Source organism: Hippoglossus stenolepis, chromosome 6 (assembly GCF_022539355.2).
Source record: "Hippoglossus stenolepis isolate QCI-W04-F060 chromosome 6, HSTE1.2, whole genome shotgun sequence".
Classification (NCBI taxonomy): domain Eukaryota; kingdom Metazoa; phylum Chordata; class Actinopteri; order Pleuronectiformes; family Pleuronectidae; genus Hippoglossus; species Hippoglossus stenolepis.
Window position 1 is genome coordinate 24,002,565 of NC_061488.1, and position 27,195 is coordinate 24,029,759.

Below are 27,195 nucleotides of genomic sequence, written 5' to 3' on the forward strand. Positions count from 1 at the left end.
CTGCTCGTCAGCGCAGACCAGGCGCAGACAGCTGAGAGTCATGTGACCTGACGTGTCGGCAGCATGGCGGCGCTGAGCTGAGGCAGCGACTCCACAGGACTGACACCGATAGTCTGGCGCTCGTTAGCTTTCCTGTCACCGCGGGGCCCGGCCGAACATGACGGCCTGAGAGAGGAGCCGCAACAAGACCCGAGAGATGCAGCAGCAACTACCACAGCCCCGGCCACCAGCTCCAGCACCTCCGCAGCAGCAGCCGCCGCAGCACTACTCGCAGTCGAAGGCAGAAAACAGCAAAACCAAGAGCATGTTTCTGTCCCGGGCGCTGGAGAAGATCCTCTCCGACAAGGAGGTGAAGAGGAGCCAGCACAGCCAGCTGCGCAAAGCCTGCCAGGTGGCGCTCGGTACGTGTCTGTGTTGTGTGCTGCCTTTGCTTGTATGTGCCTCTCATCGCTCGTGTCTGGGAGACAGCGGAGTTAGCTAGTGTTAGCATTAGCATCCGAGTGGCCTCCCGTCGTCGGCTCAGGTAACCGCTGACGTTCACGGGCAGCAGCAGCTCGGCGTGTGTTTGTTATCACTCTCATGTCTTTATGTTGTGTCTGAAATGCTAACAGTCTGCACAGCTGTCAACGGGCCAACCAGCTAGCTGGTAGCCGCCGTTAGCTCGTCAGGGTTAGCTAGGTTAGCTAGCTAAACAGACCAATCCCTGTGTTGTACGTAGCACTGTCACCCGGCCAGACTGCCCGGTCCTGCTCTGCACCCAGACAAACAGGCTACCTCACTCCAGGATACTCTGACGTGTGTGCTCCTCCATTCAACACTGATAGTGTTACACGCACACACATTGTGATCGACCTAGCTGCTGATGTGAATGTGACCATGTTTATAATAACCACTACCAGAGAGTCAGATAGTGGTCTGACACTCGTTCTGATACAATGAGCTGTTGATTGAGGAAATGGCAAACAACAGGTAGTGTTTCCTTGTTGAAGAACAGTGAGGCTGTTGAACCACAGGACCGACTGCAACGAAATGCATGTCACATGTGAGAGGTGGGCAAACAGGTTGGTGTGTGTGAGCTGCTCCTGTCTGCCATGGACACTCTCTCATTATTCATGAAGCCAGCTGAACCCAACACTGCTTTTCGACTTCCCGTGCCACCATCTTGGGCCATGTTGTGGTTATCCTCACACCGTGGTAGTGCCTGTGTGTCTTGTGTCTTTGTAAATTCTATACCCAGCTTCATCAGATTGTCCCCAGTGCCAAATCTTTGTTTCTCAGTTCAAATATCCAAGTTGTGCTGTGGACTGCAGGCCTTTTCATCTGTTGCCTCTGTGATCAATCAGGCATGCGGTGGAAAGAGAGATTATATTTTAATGGCTGTTTTCTTTTATTTAAACACCATAGCTTAGCCAGTTGGCAAAATAAAGAGAGCAAGTACTATCAACTTCATATACTTTGGTCCAATAAGAGTTTTTCCAAAGTAGAGAAAACAACTGGCTTTGCATTTTCATCTACCTACTAATTCCATAAACCTCTGTGTCTGTTTGTGGAATGCATATCTCCAGAGTTGTTTATCTATTTAGCCTCACATTTGGCATGCGTATTGTAAATTGCCCCAAAAATGCAGTGCAGAGTGTGGTGTGATTTAGACATGGATATGTTCAATATGAATAAAACAACCAGCGACCGGTGCTCTGTAGCAGTCAGTGGGGGTGGGGCAATGTGCCTTAAGCCTGTGGACTTAGTTGAAACGTATTCCACGTCCTATGTAAACTACAGCAGCAGTCAGCAACTGGAAACCTGCAACCAATAAAATCTGTCCTGCCATATGATTTTGATAATCTGATCATTTTTATTTCACCGTGTCAGACTGACACATTCATAGGTCGTGGCAGCGAAATTCATAGAATCACATCCTCTTCAGAAAGTTGTCCTCAAAGTAAAAGCACAGTGGCAAAAGCCTAATTGCTAGAATGCTTTATTTTGAGCTGAATTATAGAGCTTTTACTTTGAAAAGTTGTGGACTTGTGGGCAGCAAATAAGTAAATCATTCAAACTATATAAGCCACACATGTAATGGTAGTAATAAACAGTAATAAAGCAAATTCAGTTTCATTATATGAACTGCTGATAAACCAGGTAGGATGAACAACTTCACTCTGTACCATACTCTGTTTATAGAAAGCTTTGCACACAACGTCCAACACAAACAATAAAAAGTGACGGTATAGTGTAGACCTGTTTGAGGAGGACTCACTAATGACAAGGAACAGTTCTCAAGTAGCTCTGGAGCATTAAAGGGATGGTTCACCGAAAAAGGAAAATTCACTCATCATCTACTCACTTCTACTTACTTACTTTAATTGTATTGTATTTGGCTGCAACGCTGTTTACCCCTGAGACTCCAAAAGTGTTTTGTGGACTCAAACACCCCCTCCATCAGCATAGTGGTGAGTAAATAATGAGCGAATCTTCATTTTTCGGTGAACTATCCCTCTTTAACACAGGACAAGCAAATGGCTAATTCCAAACAGGCAGGTTTAGATCAGCACTGCACTTGTGCACATAAAATATCAGGGCATTAAAATCTATGCTCACTTTAACAGTGACTGATATTACTGTGAATATTCCACAAACTAATTTCCTCTGTGTCCTCCTGTGTGAGGAGGTTATGAAAGATGAGTCTAGTAGCGTTCTCTGCCACGTTGTGTTTGAATCTAATCAATTTGGACGGTCACATCTGCCTGAATGCACCATTACTCACTTTGTAGCCAATAATGTGACACCCAGTAGGTAGGAAGTGCGCATACAACTTTCGATTGATCGGTGAGGGATGAAAATCATGAAGAATAGGAAATTGGTTCAGGAGAATTCTTTAGAAAGCATAAAAGATGGGAAGGGTGGTGCAGGGAAGAAGAGGGAGACTAAAGATCTGAAATTGTGAGATCAAGTACAGGTGTAGTCAAATGTAGCTAAATCCTATAGAATAAGTTAAATTGAGCAGAAAAAACATTTGCTGAACAACAAAAATGCAGAAAAACAAATGCACGTTACTGTCGTCAGATTTGTAATCAGCCGTGTAACCGCCAGATTTCCGTCCAATCACATCACATTGCTGTGAGCTGCGATGGTCAAAGTAAAGACTTCAATAACATTTAATCTCCTGTGTCTCCCTTTACAGATGAAATCAAGGCAGAGCTTGATAAACAAAAGTAAGTATTCTTTTGCACATACCTTTACCCACTGAATGAATCAGCAGTGGGTTCAAGCTTTTCTTCAGAGAAAGAAGGTGAGTTCAGGTTTACCCTGAAGCAGTCTGTCGTAAACACCGGGTGATCACTGTGATTTGTGACTTCGGCAATTTGCTGCTTTTATAACTGCTACTTAGTAGTATATCACCAGCACTTCAGATGGGCTCCAGGTCATATGTCTGCTTCTATAGGCAAGCTGTTTTCTTAATTTACGTGCCATTATGCTCTTCCAAGGTTTTAAAGGTAAAAGTCAGAGCTCTAATATTTACACAGCACTTGATTCATTAACATACCATTAGTTTTTAGTCGGACCTTGAGTATTTTTTTTAGGTATGTGAACAAGCAGTGTTAATAGAAAGAGCTGCTGTCATTGTATCTCTCCTCATTCCTGCAGGGATGGATCAGTGGTCCCACCCAGAGCCAACTACATTGAGGCCGACAAATATGTGCTGCCCTTTGAGTTGGCCTGTCAGTCAAAGTCCCCCCGGATAGTTAGCACCTCTTTGGACTGTCTGCAGGTTATTATTCACTGTCACACACACACGCCCACACACACACACAGGTTTACACACATGCATTCAGTTGCACTCAGTTCCACTCAACCCCTTTTAATGTCAAAATTGTTATTTCACTTTCTCACAGCAGTTTTTCTTGTATTAACAACCTGGGGGTGGGTTGGTGGGAATGTATCTACACCTGCTTCAAATGTCACACATGCTCCTAGAACATAACACACACACACACACACACACACACACTGCATCCTTTAATCTATTTATAGCTTTTCATAGATGGATGCAGCCCCAGAATTGAGACCCAGCTATGAATATTTACAGTAGCAGACAGGGAGGGTCCAATTAAGAACTCTTTGAATTGCATTATGAGAAACTTTACTCATTCACAATTAAATGAAGACGCTGCTCATATAAACCCTAAATTCGCATACATCTCAAAACAAACACACAATCAAACACTTCTAACACCTCTAACCTGTGCACTGTTGCTCTACGGTAGAAGCTGATCGCGTACGGCCACATCACAGGCAACGCCCCGGACAACAGAAGCCCAGGCAAAAGGCTGATTGATCGCCTGGTGGAAACAATCTGCAACTGCTTCCAAGGCCCGCAGACTGATGAGGGAGTCCAGCTACAGATCATCAAGGTACCCCCCCCCCAGTTCCTCTCTGTACATCTGGCAGGCTTCAGATCCTCTGTCTGTCAGTGGCATTGTTTATTTCATTTTTTTTGTTTATCTTTGGGTCAATGAGGCAGGACTGAGTCCACTGTATTTGAGAGGATTCAGTCATGATTCACAATAAAGACGAGTTTCTATATCTTTAGTGTCATATCTATTCTAATGTGATGAATTTAGGAAAGTTATATAATGTTGAATATTTAAATATGCCCTGTCGTTATGTGCATCTTTATCACATCAACCACTTAAGACTAATTGGATATGTGATTTCTACAATCACTCAAAAATGTCTGGCTTTAAAAAAAAGTATGTTCTTTTAAAAGTCACCTTTACTTCCTACCCAGCAGTTAAGTGATTGTGGCCTGACTCATCTAACATTAAATTCACTTCAAGGTTTTTTTTAGACTTATAATCTAGAAAAGTTTCAATGATTACGTTCATATCTCAGTGTTCAGAAGTGCTTGAGCATATTTAAGAAGTGTCTTTGTGTATGCATTAGGTTTGATTCACAGCTGGTGCGTATTGAAGTTTACTCAGTTTTATTTAAATGACGAACACATCCTGGTTGATTACAAAGGTCAAAGTCTGGCCTGTAAGAAGCATGCAGTATTATCACTGTTGACCAAAGATTTATAGGTCAGACTATAAACATCATGAACTCTGACTAATACAAATTATATTGTAAAACAAATTAATCTGCCTTGAAGGTATTTGTTGTAATAATTTTGAATTCTTTCATTTGAAATATGTTTGTCTAACAACAAAATGGCAACAGAGTATGAAAACTAAATATCTGCGCCTTGCAGAAGTAGGGAAGTGAAGTTGTGACTCAGCAGGTGCAGCCGCTGCATCTTCTCAACAAGACATCCTGTGTGACAACGCTTGACTTCCTTTTCTCTCTGCCCAGGCCCTGCTGACTGCAGTGACCTCCCCGCACATAGAGATCCACGAGGGCACGGTGCTCCTCACCGTCAGGACTTGCTACAACATCTACCTGGCCAGCCGCAACCTCATCAACCAGACCACCGCCAAGGCCACGCTCACACAGATGCTCAATGTTATCTTCACACGCATGGAGAACCAGGCCGTTAGTTTACGCACCTATCACCTATTACCTATACATACAGTCTTTTGGCACTTTTTGGCAAAACATGGGAAATGTGATGTTTTCCTCTCTGCATGCTGTCTTGAGATTGAAGTCAAAAGGAATGCAAGTGATCAAAAATATCTGTGAGATACTTTCTGAATGACAAAACAACATGAAGAAGAAGGCCAATGAAATGTGCATTGCCACAGGCTGACTACTCTCATCAACATCAACATCACCATGTTTTCATTAGAAAACTCTGCTTCAGATCCGCCCACCTCAGCCGCTAAAACAGAGAATATTGAAAATTCAATATATATATATATTCTTACAACATTATACACTACACAAGTTATTATCAGGTTTGTGCCCAACTAATAGAGCAATGTTAGTTCACTGGACTCGCACAATCTCTTCATGTAGCTGGTGTAGCCCTATAATAAGGCCTGCTGAACACTGGTAGTGATTCAGTTCTATTTTTCATTTCTATTGGAACGGTAGGGGATGATAAGCTCATCACTGGGCTTTGATGTGAATCATCTTGTCAGAATTTATAATATGAAGAGACTTTATTATAATGAACAATTTATGTTCTTTCAGTTTCTATTAACATCTGCCTGTATTGCATGAGGCAGAGTGAAAGAGTTGCATTTTCTCTTTATCAAACTAACTCCTCTTCTCCTCCTCCTGACTCCACAGGCTCTGGAGGCTCAGGAGCAGGAGAAGGAGAGGCTGCGACCACCCCAACAGAACCCATCTCCAGTCCCTGGTAATCAGAGGTCTGGCTCCCCCTGGTCCGACCGGACGCCCACCCCAGAGCCGCAAGGCTCGCCTTCTCCAGCAACCAGTACTCCAGACCTCACAACCACCAATACCACCAGCTCAACACCCCAACCATCAGCCCCTGACGTGGAACAGGATCAACCACCAGACACAGCATCAATTAATGAAGAACCTGAGAACGGCAACAATATGATGAATGGAGGAGAAGAACAGGCCACACCATCAAGAGGTGTGTGTCAACTCTGGCTTTCAGTATAAGTTCCAATTTCGGAGAAGCTTGTAAATCTTTCTTTTTGTTTTTCCTCTCAACTTAAAAAAGTCTGAAGGTGTAACTCAGGTAGAAGCATCTTTCATGTTCTAGCTTCTTTCACCTTAATCACTCTTCATTCTCTGTTTTTGAAGATGAAGGTGCAGAGACGCCTCCTACTGCATCACAGCCAGCTGTAGAGGGGGACAAACCAGAGAGCAATTCAGATCCAGCAGATCCAGCAGAGTCAGCGATGACTGAAGGAGAGGAGGCAGAGCAACAGCCAACACAGATACACAGTGGAACAGGTCAGAACTTAACCTGTTTTACTTATCACATCAATACACTTGTGTTTTTCTTTCATGGTTGTGAGCTGTAAATCTCTTCTCCTGCCTTGCCCCCAGGAGACGAGCACCCAGCCCACCCTGTCACGGAGCAGACAGAGGCGGCCCCCACCACAGTCAGAGCAGAGGGCCAGCATATGAATGGCATCATTGAGGACCGATCCTCTGTGTCGTCCACAGATATGCTGGTGAGCAGTGTTAAAAACATTACCTACTATTCAGCTTTTCACAGTTCATCTTAAAGTGCTTGTAGATGCATTTTTTTAATAAATGTCTTCTTGTGCAAAAGTGCAGAATCTCAATATTTACCTGTGAGTAGAGGAGGAGATACAATAAATGAACTGCTCATTGACAGATGCAGATTCTAAGGCCCTGTTCAGACCTGGTATTAACATCTGTCCTGAGCGAACCCATCACAAGTGGCCTGCTCTAAATACATCAGATCACATATGCAACTTTACTATGAATTAAGTTTCTATGCATTTGGAGAAAAAGAAAGAAAAGAAAACCTGTATGTTGTGGTCAACTGGTCATTGTTAATTGTGTGGTGGTTGACAAAAATACTTCAAAACCCTGAGAAGTATTAAAATACTTAAGGTTTATTGTGAAACTGCAGCGGGTCAGAGGACGCCAGTATATGATGGTAAAGTAAAGTTACTATTGAAACAAATGTGATGAGTAAGGCAAAATGAGAGACACTTGTGGGGAGCATGTTTACCCTGTTGGTAAGGTTGTTGATCTAAACAGACAAAGGGAGTAACCGAGACTTCAACCTCTGGTGCGAAGGAAACATGTGGAGCTTTGCCACAAACCATCAACATTGAAGGGTTCTGACACAGAACTTGGGTCAGGCTGACAATTCAGGGGACATTCAGCAGACCTTCAGACTTTTTAGTTAAGTCTGAACCAAAATAACAGATGTGAAGGGTTGGTTACAAACTTGCAAAATAAGGCACACCAAAAGAGGTGGACTTGTTCTGGATTAAATTGAGCCATGCTTCCGATCGTTTGCAGTGGGAAAATACTTTTTGGGATAGTTTCGACTTTTGGAAGAAGAAAATGAAGTACAAGCCTTACTGGTCTCTCCAGAAATTTTCAATTTGTTGCATAGTGTTACCAGTGTTGAGTGCTGCACCTGATGTTGGTGATGCTGGTAAACATACCATAATGATATTACAGTGGCAGGTTCATTAATATTCTCTATTCAAATGGAAAGACTACTACCCTGCGAACTGAGAACACACTGACGTCAGACACACGCTCATCTTCAAACCAATCAATGGTCAATGTAGGTTATGATTACAGGACGTATGTATGTCATACGAAATACTTTGGTACTTTACTCTTTAAATTGCAATGTGAAACCAAAACCAGATCAAATTAATACAGTGTAAGACTTCAAACTTGGTTTGGACCATGGTCTAATCTTTCAGGTGTGAAATGTGAGATTCTGATGTGTTTTATAAAGTGGGATTGACTTTATTCATCTGTCCCAGGATGCAGAGACCCTGCAGGGAGCCAACAACGCTGCACGATTCTCACACATCCTCCAGAAGGACGCTTTTCTGGTGTTCCGCTCGCTCTGCAAACTCTCCATGAAGCCACTTGCTGATGGACCTCCAGACCCAAAGTGAGTGTTTTTTTTCCCCCACCTCTATAACTTTGCATAACCAGTACATTTTTACATTGTGTTAGTTGAGCTGTTTTCAGGCTTGAACTCCGGAGGGTGTCCGCACAATTGGTTCTGGAGTTTATATTTCACACATGAACAATGCAGCTGGAGATTTTCCTCTCAGACGTGTTCTCAACAACACATAAATCTCTGGAGCGTCAGCTGAGTGGTGGTGCAGAGGCATAATGTAATGTTTTAGTTCTGCTGTGGAGAGCACATGTTTTTGTTTACAGCACATCGATACTGGCATAGTCCCTTATCACCAAAAGCTGTTTAGACATCCTTGTCTGTGTGTTCTCACTGCTTCAGCACCCACACTTGCTCGCTGTGAATCCTGCAGAGGATCTCCTGCTGTTTTCGCACATCGGCTCATCCAACAATGTCCGGAGTTTTTACTCCGGCTGGAGAATCTCCAGAGAAAGTCTGGAGCCTCACACTCAGATATTTGCATTCTGGCAGCCCCTCCGGAGAATGTCAGAAGGAGTTCAGTGCATGTCTGAAAGCAAGTTTAGTCAGTTGTCTTTTTACATCATACCGTGAAGATATTTTTTTGTAACACTCAAACAATCTGTGGTTACCCAGAACTTGAGTCCTGAATCATGAACACTCCTGCTTTGATGCACCTTTGGTCTTTTATGTGGTCCCTTCTTTTTGTCACGCTGCAGTTTGCCAAAAGAAATGTAGCTGCCTTCAGCACACACACACTGCTTCAGCTCAGTCTCTGCAGGTTAACTTGCCCTTTTCCATCCTGGTGCAGTCCTGTCATCTCTAGTTACTGTAACATTAGACTCTGAGCCAGCCAGTCTGAATAGGCCAGAGTAAACTGAGCCAAGTAGGAACCTCTGAGACGTCAGCCTGGCCTACATTAGATACCATGAAACACCATTATACCCCTGTATTGTTTGTTCTCCTCAACTCAGAGTAAACTGTAGAACCGTATTTATAGATAAAACATGAAAACACATCTCCATCGAGCATGCTGCTATAAGTGTCTCAAGTGTCTTTGTGGATCACTTTATATTGCACTTAAGGTAGTATAATTGATGCTCATACGGTTCCTCTCCTCTCCAGGTCCCATGAGTTGCGGTCCAAGATTGTCTCCCTACAGCTGCTGCTCTCTGTGCTGCAGGGCGCCGGGCCAGTGTTTCGCACTCATGAGATGTTCGTCAATGCCATCAAACAGTATTTATGTGTGGCACTTTCCAAAAATGGTGTGTCCTCAGTGCCTGAGGTGTTTGAGCTGTCCCTGGCTATCTTCCTCACCCTGCTCTCCCACTTCAAGGTCCACCTGAAGATGCAGATTGAGGTACAGGATGCAAACAGTGTTGGTTTGACAAATCTTAGACTGATTAAGGAAGTTCATAGTTCAGTTGTCACACTTACTGTTTTTTGTCCACCATGGCTCAGGTGTTTTTTCGGGAGATTTTTCTGACTATCCTGGAGACGTCGACCAGCTCCTTTGAGCACAAGTGGATGGTTATCCAGACACTGACACGCATCTGTGCAGGTATAAATCCACTCATACAAGTTTTCCTCAAACTAGAAGAAGAATAATCTAACTAAAAATTTAGAAACTTTTTTTAATTCTGAAAAATTTACTTAAATGTTGAAATTACTGCCATCTTTATTTAGACATGGCAGGATATTCATAGGAGGATCCAAGTGATTCCAAAATTCATACTGTCTGACAGTACACCAGCATAGAATAGACGGAATTTTGACACATTTTTAGCTGTCCTTTATTTAATGCTAGCTATTAATGTTTTAATCCATCCACTTGAGACATATGATGAGACAGTTGGTCTGATTATTACTCTCTTTGTACAGAGGTTATATTTAACCCTTTTGCCCTGTTCATTTACGTGAAATCTTTTTTTTTTTTTTGTGCCAATAATTCGATTCCTCAGTGGATTCAGAAAGGCTTTTTGTTGGTACTACCATCTATCAGCTCGCATGTCATCGTTTCACCTAGTGCCACCCTGACAGTGATGCATTTAACCCTTGAGGTTTATTTGCTGCATGGTCACGTCTTTGATAGTTGGAATTTGAGCAGTTGTCTTTAAATCCTTATACGGGGAAACCCTGATAGGTACTGCAGTTGAAGTTATTCATTTAAAAAAAACTGATCGCTACAGCCAACACTTAATCGTCACCCTTTGTATCTAAAGAAATATATTTGGTCAGTATCATTTAAACTGTTTTGTTTTTGAAGGATAACCAGTTTTGTAACACATTCCTTTCCCTCAGATGCCCAGTGCGTGGTCGACATCTATGTAAACTACGACTGTGACTTGAACGCGGCAAACATTTTTGAGCGCCTCGTCAACGACCTGTCTAAGATTGCTCAAGGCAGGAGTGGTCAGGAGCTTGGGATGACTCCTCTGCAGGTACACAGTGATTGAGTCTCACAATGATGCATCATCCACATCATAGCACCCCATTTTGATTCAATGTTCTATAACTTATATTTTGTACCCTAGTTTTTAGGGTGTTGTCTAAATACATCATCGGCTCATAAGCGCCTACTTGTAATGTTTTGAATGGTGAAGCAGGATTCTTCTGGCCATCGTTTCTAACTTATGCTTTGTGTGTAAAATCACTTACATGTGTTAGTGTGCATGTGACCTAAATAAACTTAGGTGGCTCTTTAATATCCACAGGAGCTGAGTCTACGTAAAAAGGGTTTGGAATGTCTGGTTTCCATCCTCAAGTGTATGGTCGAGTGGAGCAAAGACATGTACATCAATCCAAACCTTCAAGCTAACCTGGGTAAGTGTGGTGGACAGAAAAAAAATGTGAACAATGCACAGGACATGTTCAGGTCTTAACGTATAATCACTGATGTTTGCAGGCCAGGAGCATCCGTCTGATAGTGACGGAGGAGAGTTGAAGCTCCCAGAGCAGCTGGTTGGACGTCGAGATAGCATCAGCTCGCTGGACTCCACCGTCTCCTCCAGCATCAATGTTTCTCAGGCCGACCATCCAGAACAGTACGAGGTCATCAAACAGCAGAAGGACATCATCGAGCACGGAATCGAACTGTGAGCCCTTTTTCTCAGTCTGGTTAACATTTGTATCATGGTTTATTTGATGTCGGCCTTTATCAATAGAACACTCCCTGAGTGTGTAAGATTTCCCTTTTGTTCTTGTTTGGGCAAGACAAGCATAGATTTGTTCCTCTCTTCTTTCCATAGGTTCAACAAGAAGCCAAAGCGAGGTGTACAGTACCTGCAGGACCAGGGCATGCTGGGATCCACAGCTGAGGACATCGCCCAGTTCCTACACCAGGAGGACAGACTGGACACGGTGAGCGATTACACTAGGTTTAATTGTACAACGCTGTTTAGTCAGGTCAGTCATCCTCCAACCACTTTTTCCTCTGCATCCACAGACCCAGGTGGGAGAGTTCCTGGGCGAGAATATCAAGTTCAATAAAGAAGTGATGTACTGCTACGTGGACCAGCTGGACTTCTGCGGACGGGACTTTGTCTCGGCTCTCAGAGCGTTCCTGGAAGGCTTCAGACTTCCTGGTGAGGCCCAGAAGATTGACAGGCTGATGGAGAAGTTTGCTGCTCGATACTTGGAATGCTACCAGGGGTAAGGCTTGATCTTTACTGGTAAAATATATCTCCCACTAAAATATTCTGGCTTGAAGAGTTTTTACCATGTTTCCGAGGTTGTACCTGAGTTAGGTTATTGTAAAATTAAAACATCAGACCAGTGCAGCTGCTATCTGTTGCCCTAATATGTGACTTCTTTTGCAGACAGACTCTGTTTGCCAGTGCAGACACTGCCTACGTGCTGGCATACTCCATCATTATGCTCACCACAGACCTGCACAGTCCTCAGGTGAGAACTGTTCAGTTTTATGTCTTGTCACCAGCATCGCCATGTCATCGTATGCGGTTCCTGGTGTCAATTGTTTTGTCCATGTGGAGTTTTTATTAAGGATTAACAGACCTTCTTTAGCTACACAGGAGTTCAATGGTTGTTAAGTACGAAACAAAACTACACAGTTCTTTTATGCATCGCGAAAAATGTTGTGTTTTTGTTTATGCAGTATGAATTTTACAGTATTCTGACCTCAAACAACCCAAGGTTTAGAAAAGGAAAGCAAAGCTTTAAGCTTTTAGTGCTTTTAGTGCTGTCAGATGCCAAATCCTTACAAAGCAGTTTTTAACACTGACAGTGTTTTGTGTCGTCTATTTAAAAATAATCACAATAAATTAACATGAATTAAAATACTGCTCACATTACAAAGTAATCTACCAGGCTCTATGTCAGACCCTTCTGCATTGGCAGGCCCACTGTATGAACACAGTGTCTTCATTCAAACGGATGACAGGGACGCATAGGCCTGTAACGTTCTGAATTGTACAAAGGAAATTGCATCTGAAATTGAAAGTCTGGGAAAAGAAGGTGTAAAATATTTCACACTGTGACACACACAAACTGAAGCCAGGGAGGAGCAGTGAGAAAGAGCAACAAAGACCCTGTTCAGACCTGTGTACTGGGCCACATTAAAAGACAGACTACTCAGCTGATAAAGTAATGAAAGTATTTTCACACTTTCCCACACTGTTTCCATACATTGCTTATTTTTGTCAACTATCACAATATTAACAGTAACCAGCACATATTGATTTTAGCTGAATCAAGTATTAACCCTCAAATAAACCTACAGGAGCGTGTCAGAGAGTGAAGACCGGCCAAAATGTCCTCACTTTCCCGAAATCTCCTCGCTCTGTAAGGCTCAAAATTGTCCTCACAAAGATATCTGTACAAGTACACACACTGACAACAGACCCATCTGTCGTAATCACACTGAAAAAGACATAATTTTGTCTTTCCAAATGCATTATGTATGAGTTTATTTGCATAAAGAGCAGGGGATCGACTACTTAAAGCTGTCCACTTGTGTATGTTCATACAGTCATACAGCATCTTGTTGTTAGAGTCCAGAATTCCTTCCCTTTTTCAGCAATCACTCCAACTCTCTTTCTCAATTTTGTTCTCGATGCAGGTAAAGAACAAAATGACAAAGGAGCAGTACATCAAGATGAACCGTGGTATTAATGACAGTAAAGACCTGCCAGAAGAATATCTATCTTCTATATATGATGAGATCGCAGGCAAGAAGATTGCCATGAAGGAGAGCAAAGAGTTTTCAATCACCCCAAAGTCCACCAAGCAGAGTGAGTACTCGTGTGTCAGCTCGTGCACCTTCCATCAGGATTACTCTCAAACAAAAGGTTTTCTCTGAAATTTAGCTTTTTGAACAGTATGTCACACATTGGCTGGTAAATAGAGAGCACCAGCACAGTGATGCATCCTTTGGTCTCTTTACCTCCCTGTTTGCTGAGAAACAAAGCTATGTCCTCCCTCCAGGTGTGGCCAGCGAGAAGCAGCGTCGTCTGCTGTACAACGTGGAGATGGAGCAGATGGCAAAGACTGCTAAAGCGCTAATGGAGGCCGTCAGCCATGCTCAGGCTCCCTTCTTCAGCGCCACACACCTGGAGCATGTCAGGCCTATGTTCAAGGTATAGTGTCAGAGCAACTGTTTGTTGTAACTTTGTACATTAAGAGGAGGAGTTTGGGGGGGGGGAATAGAAGCAGAATTAAGTTTTCAATGTCTGTGTTGTAGCTGGCGTGGACCCCCTTGCTTGCAGCATTTAGCGTGGGACTGCAGGACTGTGACGACCCAGAGGTGGCCTCACTGTGTCTGGAGGGCATCCGATGTGCCATCAGGATCGCCTGCATCTTCAACATGCAGGTCTGGTGACATTGGGGATGTAGAGGAGATGATGCATTTGTTTGTTTTCCATGAGTCACATCATAATTTACTTATACATCATTTTTAAAGCGACTCAGTGTTCCTAGTGATAACAACAGACTATGTAGTAACTGGCCCGTGTGTCTGTAGTTGGAGCGAGATGCGTACGTCCAGGCCTTGGCCCGATTCACCCTGCTGACGGCCAGCTCCAGCATCACGGAGATGAAGCAGAAGAACATTGACACCATCAAGACCCTGATCACTGTGGCTCACACAGATGGAAACTACCTGGGCAACTCCTGGCACGAGGTGAGATAAAGTTTTCTTGAATCTCAAAGATAACAACCTTTGTAAAGGATTGATCGAATATAGTTAAGTGGCACATTGAATTTTTTCTTAAAATGGGAAAAAGAGAAGAAAGCTTCCCACCCACAGTGGAGAAAGTAAATCCATGATTGTCTGTGTTTTATTCTGAACTTGTCAGAAAGAATATTTCAAGCAGTGGGGCACTGCATAACCCTTATTTATTAATTAAAATCATAGTAGGGAATAACTCCTAACTGGCCCAAAACATTACATTTTCGGCCCTACTTTTTAATTGCATTTTTCAGCTCTCTTAAGTTAGGAAATGTCAGATATTTGTGCTGATATTCAAGAGAGCTCCAAAGATTTCTTAACTTGTTAGGATTTGCCAGTAGATGGCGTCCAGGTAGAGATATGCAGGTGTATTCATGTCATTTAGCTTATAATATATTCTGTTGTGGCTTTCTCTAAAAGCAGAGGTCCTCCAACAGTAATGATTTGATAACGACACATCACAGCTACTGCTCCTCATGTAATTTGCAGGAATGAAAGCTGTCATTGCAGTCATTGCAGGGTCGTTCATTCATTCAGTATTTAATATGTATTTTTAAATAAATTTAAATTACAAAACAAAAGTTGATTGGATAGAGCACGAAAAATGATCGTTTCTTTAATTTGTTTATACATTAATTTTTAATCCGCACAACACAAATAGTTGTACCAGTGTTTTCTTATGGCCTATTGCAAATTAATTTTAATGAAATATCATATTATCAGTATCATTATATGTCTCATTTTTGCAACCTAGATATTTTGTCACTTATTATTACACAGCTGTTTTTCAAAATTGTTTAATCTTCCCACTGTTCTCTTCCCTCCTCTTCCCTAATATTTCAAACTGCTACAGATTCCTCTAAATACGAGGACATGTCTCATAAGCTGCATCCAAAATGTTCTTTATTCATCACAGCAGTTTGAGTAACAAAGTTATTTGTGGTTTCTCCCCTTGTTATAGATTCTGAGATGTATCAGTCAGCTGGAGCTCGCCCAGTTGATCGGCACAGGGGTGAAGACGCGCTACATCTCAGGGGTGGTGCGGGACAAAGAGGGCGGCATTAAGGGCTTACCCTCCGGCACAGAGGAGTTCATGCCATTGGGCCTGGGTAAGACACACACACAACTTCTACTCTAAATTTAACCCTTAACATAATATCTCCAGTGTTCATCGTTTATGCAAAAACAACTACACTGTTTCTGAAAATAACTTGGGACGTAAGGTGCTGAATAACAACGCAATCTAAAACTTAAGCATTGTTTGAACATCCACCTAAAACCTGAGGGTTTTCTGAAGCAGATAGAGACATGAAATTAACTAAACAAACATTTTATATCTTAAACATTTGGCTTTCATTGTAAATCATCATCGTTTCCCCAAAGTTCGTGAACATAAAAAAAAAAGCAATAAACCAGGCAAACTCTGATTCCCCTTTTTCCTCCTCCTCAAGCATGTCTCTTACCAACTGAGTCTCAGGTCAGCAGGAACATCGTCTGGGTCTGAGTCTTCTTCATTGTTATTTTCATTGTTGTTTTCCTCAATGAAACTCTACTATACACCGCTTCAACTTCGCTCACCTAGCTCAGATCGTCAGCCATTGTCTGAAACACTAATAACGAAGAGCGATAACAAACTACATTTCCCATAATGTAATTAACCTTTCAGCACATGTCATCCGGTTCTAAAGGGACAAGTGCAAATGTCACACAGGGTCTTAAATGTAAATACCATATATTTTGCATCCAGTCTAATGAATTAAAACAGCAAACACAATCCTTCTGCACTAAAACCTTGTTCAGTGTGCTTTTAAAAGTCTGATAAACCTTTCGTCTGTGTCTGATGCCTGACTGAACATTAACCTGCGTTCAATGGGTTTGGTGTTGCAGGAAACCTGGTGGGAAGTCAGGACAAGAGACAGATGGCTCATATCCAGGAGTCGGTAGGAGAGACCAGCTCTCAGAGTGTGGTGGTGGCTGTGGACAGGTGAGACAAAATACTCACAAGGGAGCCCACACACAGAATATCAATACCATAAGTGCATGATCTATATACACTATGTCCTTTGTAATGAATGAGCCTTTCTATTCCCTACAAATACTGAAGGTGTTTTTTTATATTTGCAGGATCTTCACTGGTTCGACCAGACTAGATGGAAATGCAATCGGTAAGTGTGTCATTCTTTCATCTCACATCTCTGTGCATCTTTTAAAAGTAACAGAAGTTATTCACAGTGTTGCTATGTGTTTCCAGTGGACTTTGTGCGGTGGTTGTGTGCGGTGTCTATGGATGAGCTGGCCTCGACACACCAGCCGAGAATGTTCAGCTTGCAAAAGATCGTGGAAATTTCCTACTACAACATGAACCGCATCAGGCTGCAGTGGTCTCGAATTTGGCAGGTCATAGGAGACCACTTTAACAAGGTCAGTGAAACAAAGTTTGGAGAATTGTTAATCAGGCACAAGTAGGAGCTGCTTTTAGTGAGTGGTGTAGCAGACAGTAGCAGGGTGATGAGGTTTTCTTTTGTTGGTGCTCCCTGCCGCTCTGTGCACTTACTGTTGTCCTGTAGTGCCCCCCTGAGGAATCAGATTTATAACAGTGGTGTGAGAGCTCTGTAATTCTGTCTACTCAGCGTGTTTGCAGTATCCAGGTGGGAAACATTTATTTTAAAATGTACTTAGGTAGGACATGTTTCGGTCTTGAAGTTGTATATTTATGTTGGTCTGTGTTTTGTCTCATTAGTGTTGTTTTCACTGTCTGCTACTTTCCGAGCACCAATCAGCACAAAGAGTCAGATAATAGCCAGTGAACACAACAGAGTGGTTAGTTGCTAAAGAGCCTGATAATTTTCCTCAGCGGCTGGTGTAGACACAAACAACTAAAGGTGAGTGAGTATTGGACATAACTTCACCAGAAGGCCAGAAACACAACTCCAGATAAATGCTTTAAATCACCAGCCATATCAGCTCTCAGTGTTGTATTTACAACTTGTTGTGCCCGTAGATGGCCCAAACATTTAAGTAGCGCAGGTTTAAACATGATTGTAAACTCGGAAAGTAACAAAAACATTATAAGTCCATTTAATCCATGGCTGATTTATGTGTCTCTTACAGGTGGGCTGCAACCCCAATGAGGATGTAGCCATTTTTGCCGTGGACTCACTGAGACAGCTCTCCATGAAGTTCTTGGAGAAAGGAGAGCTGGCCAATTTCCGCTTCCAGAAAGACTTCCTCAGGCCGTTTGAGCACATCATGAAGAAGAACAGGTAGATAATAGACATTTTTATTTATATTATTGGTGGCTCCAATGAAAAACTGTTCTTTCTCAATACATACGTGTGCGTTATTTACACTAGATATGTGGAACAAAGTAGAGGTTTGTTAATAAAATATGAAAATATGAATTTGATGTTCTGCCCCATGTGAACAGGTCCCCCACTATCAGAGACATGGTGATTAGGTGTGTGGCTCAGATGGTCAACTCCCAAGCAGCCAACATCCGTTCAGGCTGGAAGAACATCTTCTCAGTGTTTCACCAGGCAGCCGCCGACCATGACGAGACTATAGTGGAGCTGGCCTTCCAGACCACTGGGCACATTGTCAGTGAGTACAGCTGCGTTCAGATCCACAGTGAACACTACTTCCTGTTCAGGAAATGATAAAACTGATACCATTACTAAACCTCTTGTGATTGGAATGTATGTAAATTGTGAAAAAATTTAATTTATTTGAATTTAGATGTACATTGTCCATTTTGGCTCAGACGCCTAAAAGCCAACTAACAGAGGTTGTGATGTGTCGAAGCGCTCAGCTGACAGTGAGACACACTGTCCGTTTGTTTTAGCTTTTATAGGACTAGTCTGTTTTTGATTTCTTACTTTCCTTCTCTTCATCACTCCTCCCTCAGCAAACACTTTCCAGGAGCACTTTGCAGCTGCTATAGATTCGTTTCAAGATGCAGTGAAGTGCTTGTCTGAGTTTGTGTGCAACGCAGCTTTTCCTGACACCAGCATGGAGGCTATCAGACTCATCCGGCACTGTGCTAAATACGTCTCAGAAAGACCACAGGTAGGAGCAGCTGACTTGTGACAATACCGGTTCAATAAAATGGCAACTGTGACAAAATAATCTCACTCACTATGTGGTTTCTTCAAGACTTATGATGTAATATTTCACTTGATGATTTTGTGTCGTACTGTGTCTCTGCCCAGGCTCTGAGGGAATACACTAGTGATGACATGAATGTTGCCCCGGGCGATCGGGTGTGGGTTCGTGGCTGGTTTCCCATTCTGTTCGAGCTTTCTTGTATCATCAACCGCTGCAAGCTGGATGTTCGGACCAGGTACATAAACAGTTCATCAGTGGAGTGTAGCTCACACTGTTATTCTTAACGGTGTTCACTTATTTCCATATACTAATTCCAGAACTCTGTCAGTCTGTCTGTGGAACGCATATCGCAAGAACCTTCTGTCTTATAAGCTTCACACTTGGTGTGTGTGTATTGTTAGGGGCACAAGGAAGTGCAGTGCCGAAATTGGTGTGATTTGGACATGTGATACATTCATTATTAATAAGATTAAACAATAAACAGGCGACCAGCGCTCGTGTATGATGGGACTCATCAATGGAAGTGACGACGATTACTTGATTATTAGCATAATTGACAGAGCATTATTCTGTAACTATTTTAATTATTGTTTCATTTGCTTAATCATACAAGAAGATACTGAGTGGTTCCAGTTAGTCCTTAAATGTGAGGATTTGCTGCTTTACTGTATGTATTAATTTTTGAAAAAAGTATCTTGTGGTTTGGGACTTACTACACAGAGGGGAAAAAGACCTTTGAAGTCTTTATCTTCAACTCTCAGACCAATGTTGACATTTTCACAATCAATCAATTGTTTAAAAAAATAAATGACAGATTAATCAATAATATTTATCTTTAGTTAACAATTAAGCAACTAACATCTAACTCATTCTACCCCTGTATCAGTTGTTAGTCAGAATAGATTAGAATAGACCCCCTGATTTGTCATTGACGATTGTCAAATCGTCAATATTTAATGCAGCTCCGTAATGAACACACACAAAATAAAGAAATATGATATATGTAATTTGTAATATATGAAAGATGAAAAAACAGACACATAGATAGTGTTCTCCACACAAATAGCATGCACATTTAAAAAAGAAACTGTTCCAGTTGTTTCCTTGATACAATAGTACATTTTGACTGAAAATCTACATGCATGTAGAATGTAGCATGATATCACAAAGGATGTATCATTGTAGTGCTAGTCATGTTTCTCCTTGCCGCTCATCAGTCTGATGAGGCTTTAACTCTTTCTTTGGTTCTGACAGAGGTCTCACAGTCATGTTTGAGATCATGAAGAGTTACGGCCACACCTTCGAGAACCACTGGTGGCATGACCTCTTCAGAATCGTCTTCCGCATCTTTGACAACATGAAGCTCCCTGAGCAGCAAACAGAGGTCAGAGCTCACTGGTTGTTCATGTTGTAAACAAGCAGCTGAAATATTTAAAGGATATGCTCCTCTGGGATTTGGAGATGCAGTTACTGTCAACAGTTTTATGCACTTTTATAAAACACCTGCTCATGTTCGTTTGTTGTTTGCTTCCAGAAAACCGAGTGGATGACAACAACATGCAACCACGCGCTGTACGCCATCTGTGACGTGTTCACTCAGTTTTATGAGCCTCTCAGTGAAATCCTGCTGGTTGACATTTTCACACAGCTACAGTGGTGTGTCAGACAAGGTGGGTGTTTAAATTCATGTGGAGTAGAGCAGAAACACGTTCTTTTCGTGCTCCTACGGCAGAAAAGGAACATGTAACTATGTATTATATCAGATTTTATCTTCTGATATTCCACCTCTAACATGACATGTGGTCTTAAATTTAGACTTTTCTTTCAAACTTTTTTTTGTTCTTGTAATATTACAACCCCTCCCTTCAGCAAAAGAAAAAATGCGTAATCTTTCCCACCTAAAGATTAGCTGCCAGGAAAACCGGCAAAGAAAGAGGGAGAGTGAAATGCAACAACGGTCCCCAGCTTTGACCCCTAGGCCACCAGGCAGGACAGTGTAATTGATCAATCCATTTAATTACCAAAAAAAGAATTCGATTTTAATTTAAACAAAGCACAATTCTATACACAATACTTTGAACTGTGCCATAAATTATTGATGAAAAAAAGTAGTTTTGTAATGAGCAGTGTGCTTGAAATGTTGTTGTATTCAATTGAGAAAAAAATCTGTTAACGGATATATTTTTCTTGTTTCCACAAGAAAGATATATCTGCTCTGTTTTTCTGAATTAACGAGATGGTTCAAAAACCTGTGAGAGTCTCTTATCCACAGTATACAGTCACTGTGTTAATCAGCCTGAGCTTCCAACAGTTTTATATTACTTAAAGACACAACTATCTCCCTTTGTCTCAACCCAAAGCGTTCAGTGCTCGTACGAAGCAGCTGTGAAGTCATTCTCTTTCTTTTACAGACAACGAGCAACTGGCTCGATCAGGAACTAACTGTCTGGAGAACCTGGTGATTCTGAACGGGGAGAAGTTCAGCCCAGAGGTCTGGAAAATCACCTGTTCCTGTATGTTGGAGATCTTCCAAAACACCAGCCCTCACGCGTAAGTCCTCAACCACTGCAGGTCAGCTCGGTTTCTATTACAGCTGCTGAACAATGTTGATGTTAGAATGAAATTCAGTCCCCTGTTTGATTCATTGAAGGTACATTTAACTGTTATTATGAAAACAAGCACTGCAGAGTTAATGGGAATTTAGGACTTATGGCTGTTGTATTTACGTTGTTGTTGTTTAATGCTGTGACAGGATGTAAGTTACAACACCTGATTCTCAAATCATTGCGTTTGCTTTTCACATCAGTTTGTTGACTTGGAGACCGGCTGGACAGGATGAGGAAACTGCTGATGGGAAGCACTTTGTAAGAAAACAAATAAATTCACTCAGAGTATACAACTATTCCATTTAACATCTGCTTTGCAGATGCTGCCTACTTGGCCTGGAACATGATAAACAACTGTTGGCTAATGAAAGGAATGTTTTATTTCCATGATGTATCTGAAGGATGGCACTGAATGTTTTTGCTACTCTAAATCTGCAGGATGCGGATTTCGACAGTCAGTCCCAGAGCAGCTACGACAGAGCTCTGTCAGAGAGAGGACACAGTCAGATGTCCAGCGATGACACCTGGAAGGGAAAGTCCAATGCTCGTGAGTACATGGATCACACAAGCACACACTAATTTATGTCTGTATCCAACCCATATTCAAAACGAACCTGTAAATCTGAAAATATGAGTTTTAAACTCAAATCATATTTGTTGATGTAGCTGTTTTTGTGCTACATGAGTTTCAGATCAGAAACTGTTTGCTGGGCTGCTGATCAAATGTGTGGTACAGCTCGAACTAATCCAGACCATAGACAACATAGTCTTCTACCCAGCAACCAGCAAGAAGGAAGATGCTGAGAACATGGCTGCTGCACAGGTTGGTCACGACAGCTTCTGTGAAATGCTGCTCTCTAATCTGAATTAAGACCTTAAGTGTTGCATAAAAATGCACTCCAAAACCTAAGCATTGTTTGAAAACAACCACCTAAAACCTGAGGGTTTACAAAAACCTTTTTTTCTCAGCCTCTGAGACATGAGAGACATGAAATAAAAACATTGGATAGCGTAAACATTTGTAAATAATTGCCTTTTCCCTAAACTTAAGCTGGCAAAAAGAGCACTAACAAACAAACTACATTTCCCTTCATTTATTTTGCCTTTTCCACAAGTATTGAAGACAATCATGTCAGAAAATTCTTACATGGAGGATAAGACACACATCTTATCTGGCTCTAAAGGGAAAAGCACATAAACGCCAGTCTTAGAGGTGTATATACACACATCCGGTGGAAAAGGGTTAAATGAGGAGACAATCAAGCTTTGATTAAATATCAGATCAGGTCTAATGACGCTTATACAATCCTCAGTTATTCCTATAGCCTAAGTTGTCCCAACACTTCCCGCCCTTCAGAGAGATGCTCTGGAAGAGTCGGACGGTGGAGACCAGGGTCCAGATCAGGGTATGTACAGACACATGACCTCTGCACACCTCTTCAAGCTGCTAGACTGTCTGCTGGAGTCACACACCTTCGCCAAGGACTTCAACTCCAACAACGAACAGAGGACGGCACTCTGGAGGGCAGGTAAATAGAATCATATAATCATGTCTTTATATTGTGCACTTCTTCTGTATGAGGTTATGTGACTGTGTCTTGTCTAAATACCTTCACATATCAACACATTTTCTACGGTCAACACCTTGAAGGGTCTTTAATCACATTTCTAAAATGATTTACTGTTGCATGGAAATGTAAAATCTGTTTTCATCTGGACTGAAATCTTTATATTGTTGAGTGACTGGGTGACTCTGATAGGTCAGAGGTTTTTTGATGTCATTAAAACACAGATAAATACATCACTCTTATTGGAAAACTGTCTTGTTGAATTTGGCTCTTCCTCTGTTGTTGTTGGGGGGGGATTTGTTTTTTTCAGTCATTTTGGGGTCATTTTGTGTCTTTATTGGAAAGTTAACAGAAGAGAGATGCCAGGAAATAATGGGGGGGGGGAGGAGACATCATTAGAGGTGTGCATCTTCACTAGCCTCACGATTCGATTGCAATTCAGTAGTCAACGATTTGATTCACATCGATGCATTTCAATGATGAAACATCCACAATTTTGTATATTACTGCTGATGGCTGCTTTTTCATCAATTAATACAATCAGTCAGACAAACATGAAATGAGGTTTTCAATTCAAAAATCAGACAACAGCAGTAAGTGTATGACAGTGGTCAATGCTCTCCACACTGATATAACATAGATCCATGATGTTGCAGTCACAGTGTTGGATCTCAGGCAATGCACTGCCCCCTTTTAGTTGTTCTGGGTTTCTTGTTTTTAACAATCAACACCTTTCTCTTTGCCATCAGGGTTTAAAGGGAAATCCAAACCCAACTTGTTGAAGCAGGAAACCAGCAGTCTTGCATGCAGCCTGAGGATCTTGTTCAAGATGTACTCTGACCCTCAGCTGAAGGACTCGTGGCCTGACATCCAGACACGCCTGCTGCTGTGAGAACCACCTACAACACCATCATCTAGTCTTTGTTAAAACGACCAACATTTCAGTACAAGATAAAGTTGGCAAAACTGTATTGTTATTTTTTCAAGATGAGATACCAAAACAGCGATATCTTTCAGTACTTTTCAGTACCACCACAAATTTGTCACAAACGAATAAGTAGAATTTTTTCATAAAGCTACAAATTTCCTAAAACAGCTGGGGGCTGTAGTTCCTACATAAAATTACTCAAACAGAAATAACGGCAGCGATTCCTACATGCTTGGTTCACTAGTGAGTATTTACAGCAGCAGCACAGTGTATGTGAGCTGTAAGAAATTGGATTGCCCATTCTCACTTTAATGAAGGATCTCTAATGTCTTTTCAGTAGACAACAAAAGAACAAGATATCTTAAGCTTTGGATACACAATACTCAAAGATATAATATATCGTACTTAACCTGTGTAAAGTGCAGCACTGGTGTTGTTCCGTGTTGTGTTGGCTGTGTTTTGACACACGGCTCATACTTCATTATAGATTTATGAACTGTACTTAGTAGAATTTACTGACATGTGAGAGCGTGGCACAAATCACTGTGTTGTGTTTGTCGCTGAGCAGCTGCACTCGTTGACTCATTTATTACATCAGGAATGCATTTATGTGGTGTTAATCATTAAGGTGTTGGTGCCTTAGTCCAGGATGTGTAGCCTCGATCTGCTTTTCTACAATAATAATACTTGTAGAGAAGCAGTGGTGATAGAGACAGAATCCCTCTGTCTGTTCAGTGTTTGAAATATGTCATTATGATGTTGGAAATAATATGGGCCTTGTTTCGTCTCTGTCAGGGTGTGTAGCGAAGCTCTGGCCTACTTCATCAGTCTGACCTCAGAGAGCCACAGAGAGGCTTGGAACAGCCTGCTCATGCTGCTGCTCACCAGGACGCTACGGCTGCCCGATGACAAGGCAGGAACATGCACACACACATTCAGATAAAGACACACACAGTATACTTTCAACTACACATGTCCAGCTGTGATTAAATCTGAACTAGGATCAGAAATGAAAGAGACTCACGGCTCTCTGTGGAAAAACTAACGGGATTTAAATTGTATGAGGTAATTATATGTCCTCTTTTAATTTCATATTTTGTGATTGTAAACACACAAGCGAGCTGACACCTGTATGTGTCACTCTCTGTGTGAGTGCATGATTCATGGATGAGTCATGGCAGCCCATGACTCAGTGTATTTTTTTTTTTTTTTCAGGGAATTTTAGGCTAAAACTTGTTTTCAGTCAGACAACATAGCTTGAAGCAGCAGGAAATATTGGCACAGTGCTGCCAGCTACAGAAAGAACGTGCCATACAAATCACTGCATCAACAAAAATTAATACACTATTGTTAAAGTAGACTGGTCTGCACATTCTCTTGTGCAAGGTGTGTGTTGTTGAGTGAATTTGCCTTTATAAGCAGAAAGCTTCAGCTATAACACATAGATTTAAACTCCGTACTGTGAACGCTGTCGTCCCAGCAGGGCCCACACATCCCAGAGCAACCGCCTGTTTTTTTTGGTGGTGACATTTTTTGAAAAATAATTAGCAGGGGTTCAACGTGCTGCTAATTTAAATTTTTTTCATTTTCTCCTTTATTTCCAGTTCAAGCCCCATGCTTCCTGCTACTATCCCCAGCTGTGTGAAATGATGCAGTTTGACCTGATCCCTGAACTGCGGGCCGTCCTCAGGCGTTTCTTCCTGCGCATCGGCTCCGTCTTCCACATCGCTGCTCCAGAGGGGGCGTCTGCTCGGTCTCCTGCATCCTAGATTTGGTGGATGCAGAAAGGAGTGTAGGGGGTGGATGGGGGAAATGGAAATGATGGAGGTGGACATAACATATAAGAGACTTTTCCCCTCTTCTCTCTTGGGCTGGAGACAGATTACAGAGGGGCTACAATGTCCGCAGGAAGATAACAAAGACCGTAGCTTTTCCGTCTCAGTTCAGGACTCGGCATTAAAGTGTTCAGCTTTTCTACCACACTCGGCTTGTAGAAAAGTCTTCACCCTGTACTTCCTCCCTTCTTTCTCTCGGGGATGAACAGCACTGTGACCAGCACTCTCTGCTGACTGTTGTCATTCATCATCCCCTGACTCATCTCAAACTGTGATGACTAGAAAAGAAGTGTAAACAGATAATTTATTGATATTGTTGCGAACCCTGTACCTGATTTTTCTTTATTTAATACTCAACAAAAGAAAGTATATCTACATGCTGAAAGCAAGTGAGGTACACCATGAATTTGATGAATCTTTTATTTGCTCTTTGCGAAAAATCTCTGTTGGCCGCCTGTGCCTGTTAGAAAATGATGACACCATCAGTGTCGCCCTTCTTGTGATTTTTGGTGATCGAATCAAAAATGTTGTGATATCCATCGTGTACCAGAACCCAAAGCATTGTTTGTCACTTTAATGTTTATGTTCCTTGTTATTTGTGTGTTATTTGGTTGCGGGCTCTTTCCATGTAGGAGAGACTGAAACTCTCATCTGCATTTCTTAACAACATTATCAGAGGTCAAATGCAGCTTTGTTTGGGACATCTTGCTCTCTGTGACACAACCGTCCTGTCATCTTTATCATTCTTGCCTGTCAATGAGATTTTACTTATTTATTTTTGCTCATTTTCTTTCATTTGTTTTATGAAAATGTTTCCGGGATAATTGCTGGTTTACAATGAAATGATGGTAGAAGGACTCTTATCATACATTCCTTCATGTGTTGACCCACTAAGCCTTAACGCTGAAGGATTTAACATGGAGTCAACTCCTCCTGGTTTGCAAACCCTCCCACTAATCCATCAGTCAGCTCTACTCCACCCTCGCCTGCTGCAGACAGTGTGCTCATGTATGAACACCACCCAGTGGACCGACCACTGGTTGGAATGCTCATCAGTGTTTTGTCAGATTCAACAGAAGAATTGGGACCGGAGCAAAACCAAAGCTCGCATCTACAGAGGCACTGGAATCTCTGCACCCTGGATCCTTGGTAGTTTATTCCATGCCTTTTTTTAAAAGAAGGATGTATGTAATTATTTTAAGTGCATTTAAATATTTTTTTGAGAAGCATTCCTGTCCGCGCAACTATGGATGTCTACTTTTCTTCCCTTAAGCTAGGGAATATATAAATATATATATATACAGTAAATGGGAAAAAATGCCGACTGTAAAGTTTTCAGTGTAAGATACAGAGAAAAGAAAGTGCTATACAGTTCTATACATAATATTGTGATGTAATCTTTCAAGCATTTGGTGAAGTAATCAATAAACCTGAATTCTGATCCAG

The 27,195-nt window shown here is 41.9% G+C and overlaps 1 protein-coding gene across 1 annotated transcript; it reads left to right on the forward strand.

Annotated features, from left to right (window-relative positions):
- On the forward strand, window positions 1-27,195 carry arfgef2 (ADP-ribosylation factor guanine nucleotide-exchange factor 2 (brefeldin A-inhibited)). The gene is made up of 39 exons (XM_035159109.2): window positions 1-401; window positions 3,182-3,212; window positions 3,646-3,769; window positions 4,266-4,412; window positions 5,353-5,532; window positions 6,232-6,544; window positions 6,718-6,870; window positions 6,967-7,094; window positions 8,403-8,536; window positions 9,650-9,884; window positions 9,986-10,085; window positions 10,826-10,965; window positions 11,239-11,347; window positions 11,430-11,619; window positions 11,773-11,884; window positions 11,970-12,175; window positions 12,343-12,427; window positions 13,602-13,773; window positions 13,967-14,118; window positions 14,223-14,351; window positions 14,502-14,660; window positions 15,670-15,817; window positions 16,596-16,692; window positions 16,833-16,873; window positions 16,960-17,129; window positions 17,820-17,971; window positions 18,136-18,308; window positions 18,613-18,773; window positions 18,917-19,047; window positions 20,067-20,196; window positions 20,347-20,482; window positions 21,224-21,362; window positions 21,619-21,676; window positions 21,857-21,965; window positions 22,111-22,241; window positions 22,776-22,947; window positions 23,736-23,874; window positions 24,710-24,827; window positions 25,519-27,195. The coding sequence occupies exons 1-39, from the start codon at window positions 197-199 to the stop codon at window positions 25,681-25,683; spliced, it is 5,574 nt and encodes a 1,857-aa protein (XP_035015000.1). The 5' UTR covers window positions 1-196; the 3' UTR covers window positions 25,684-27,195.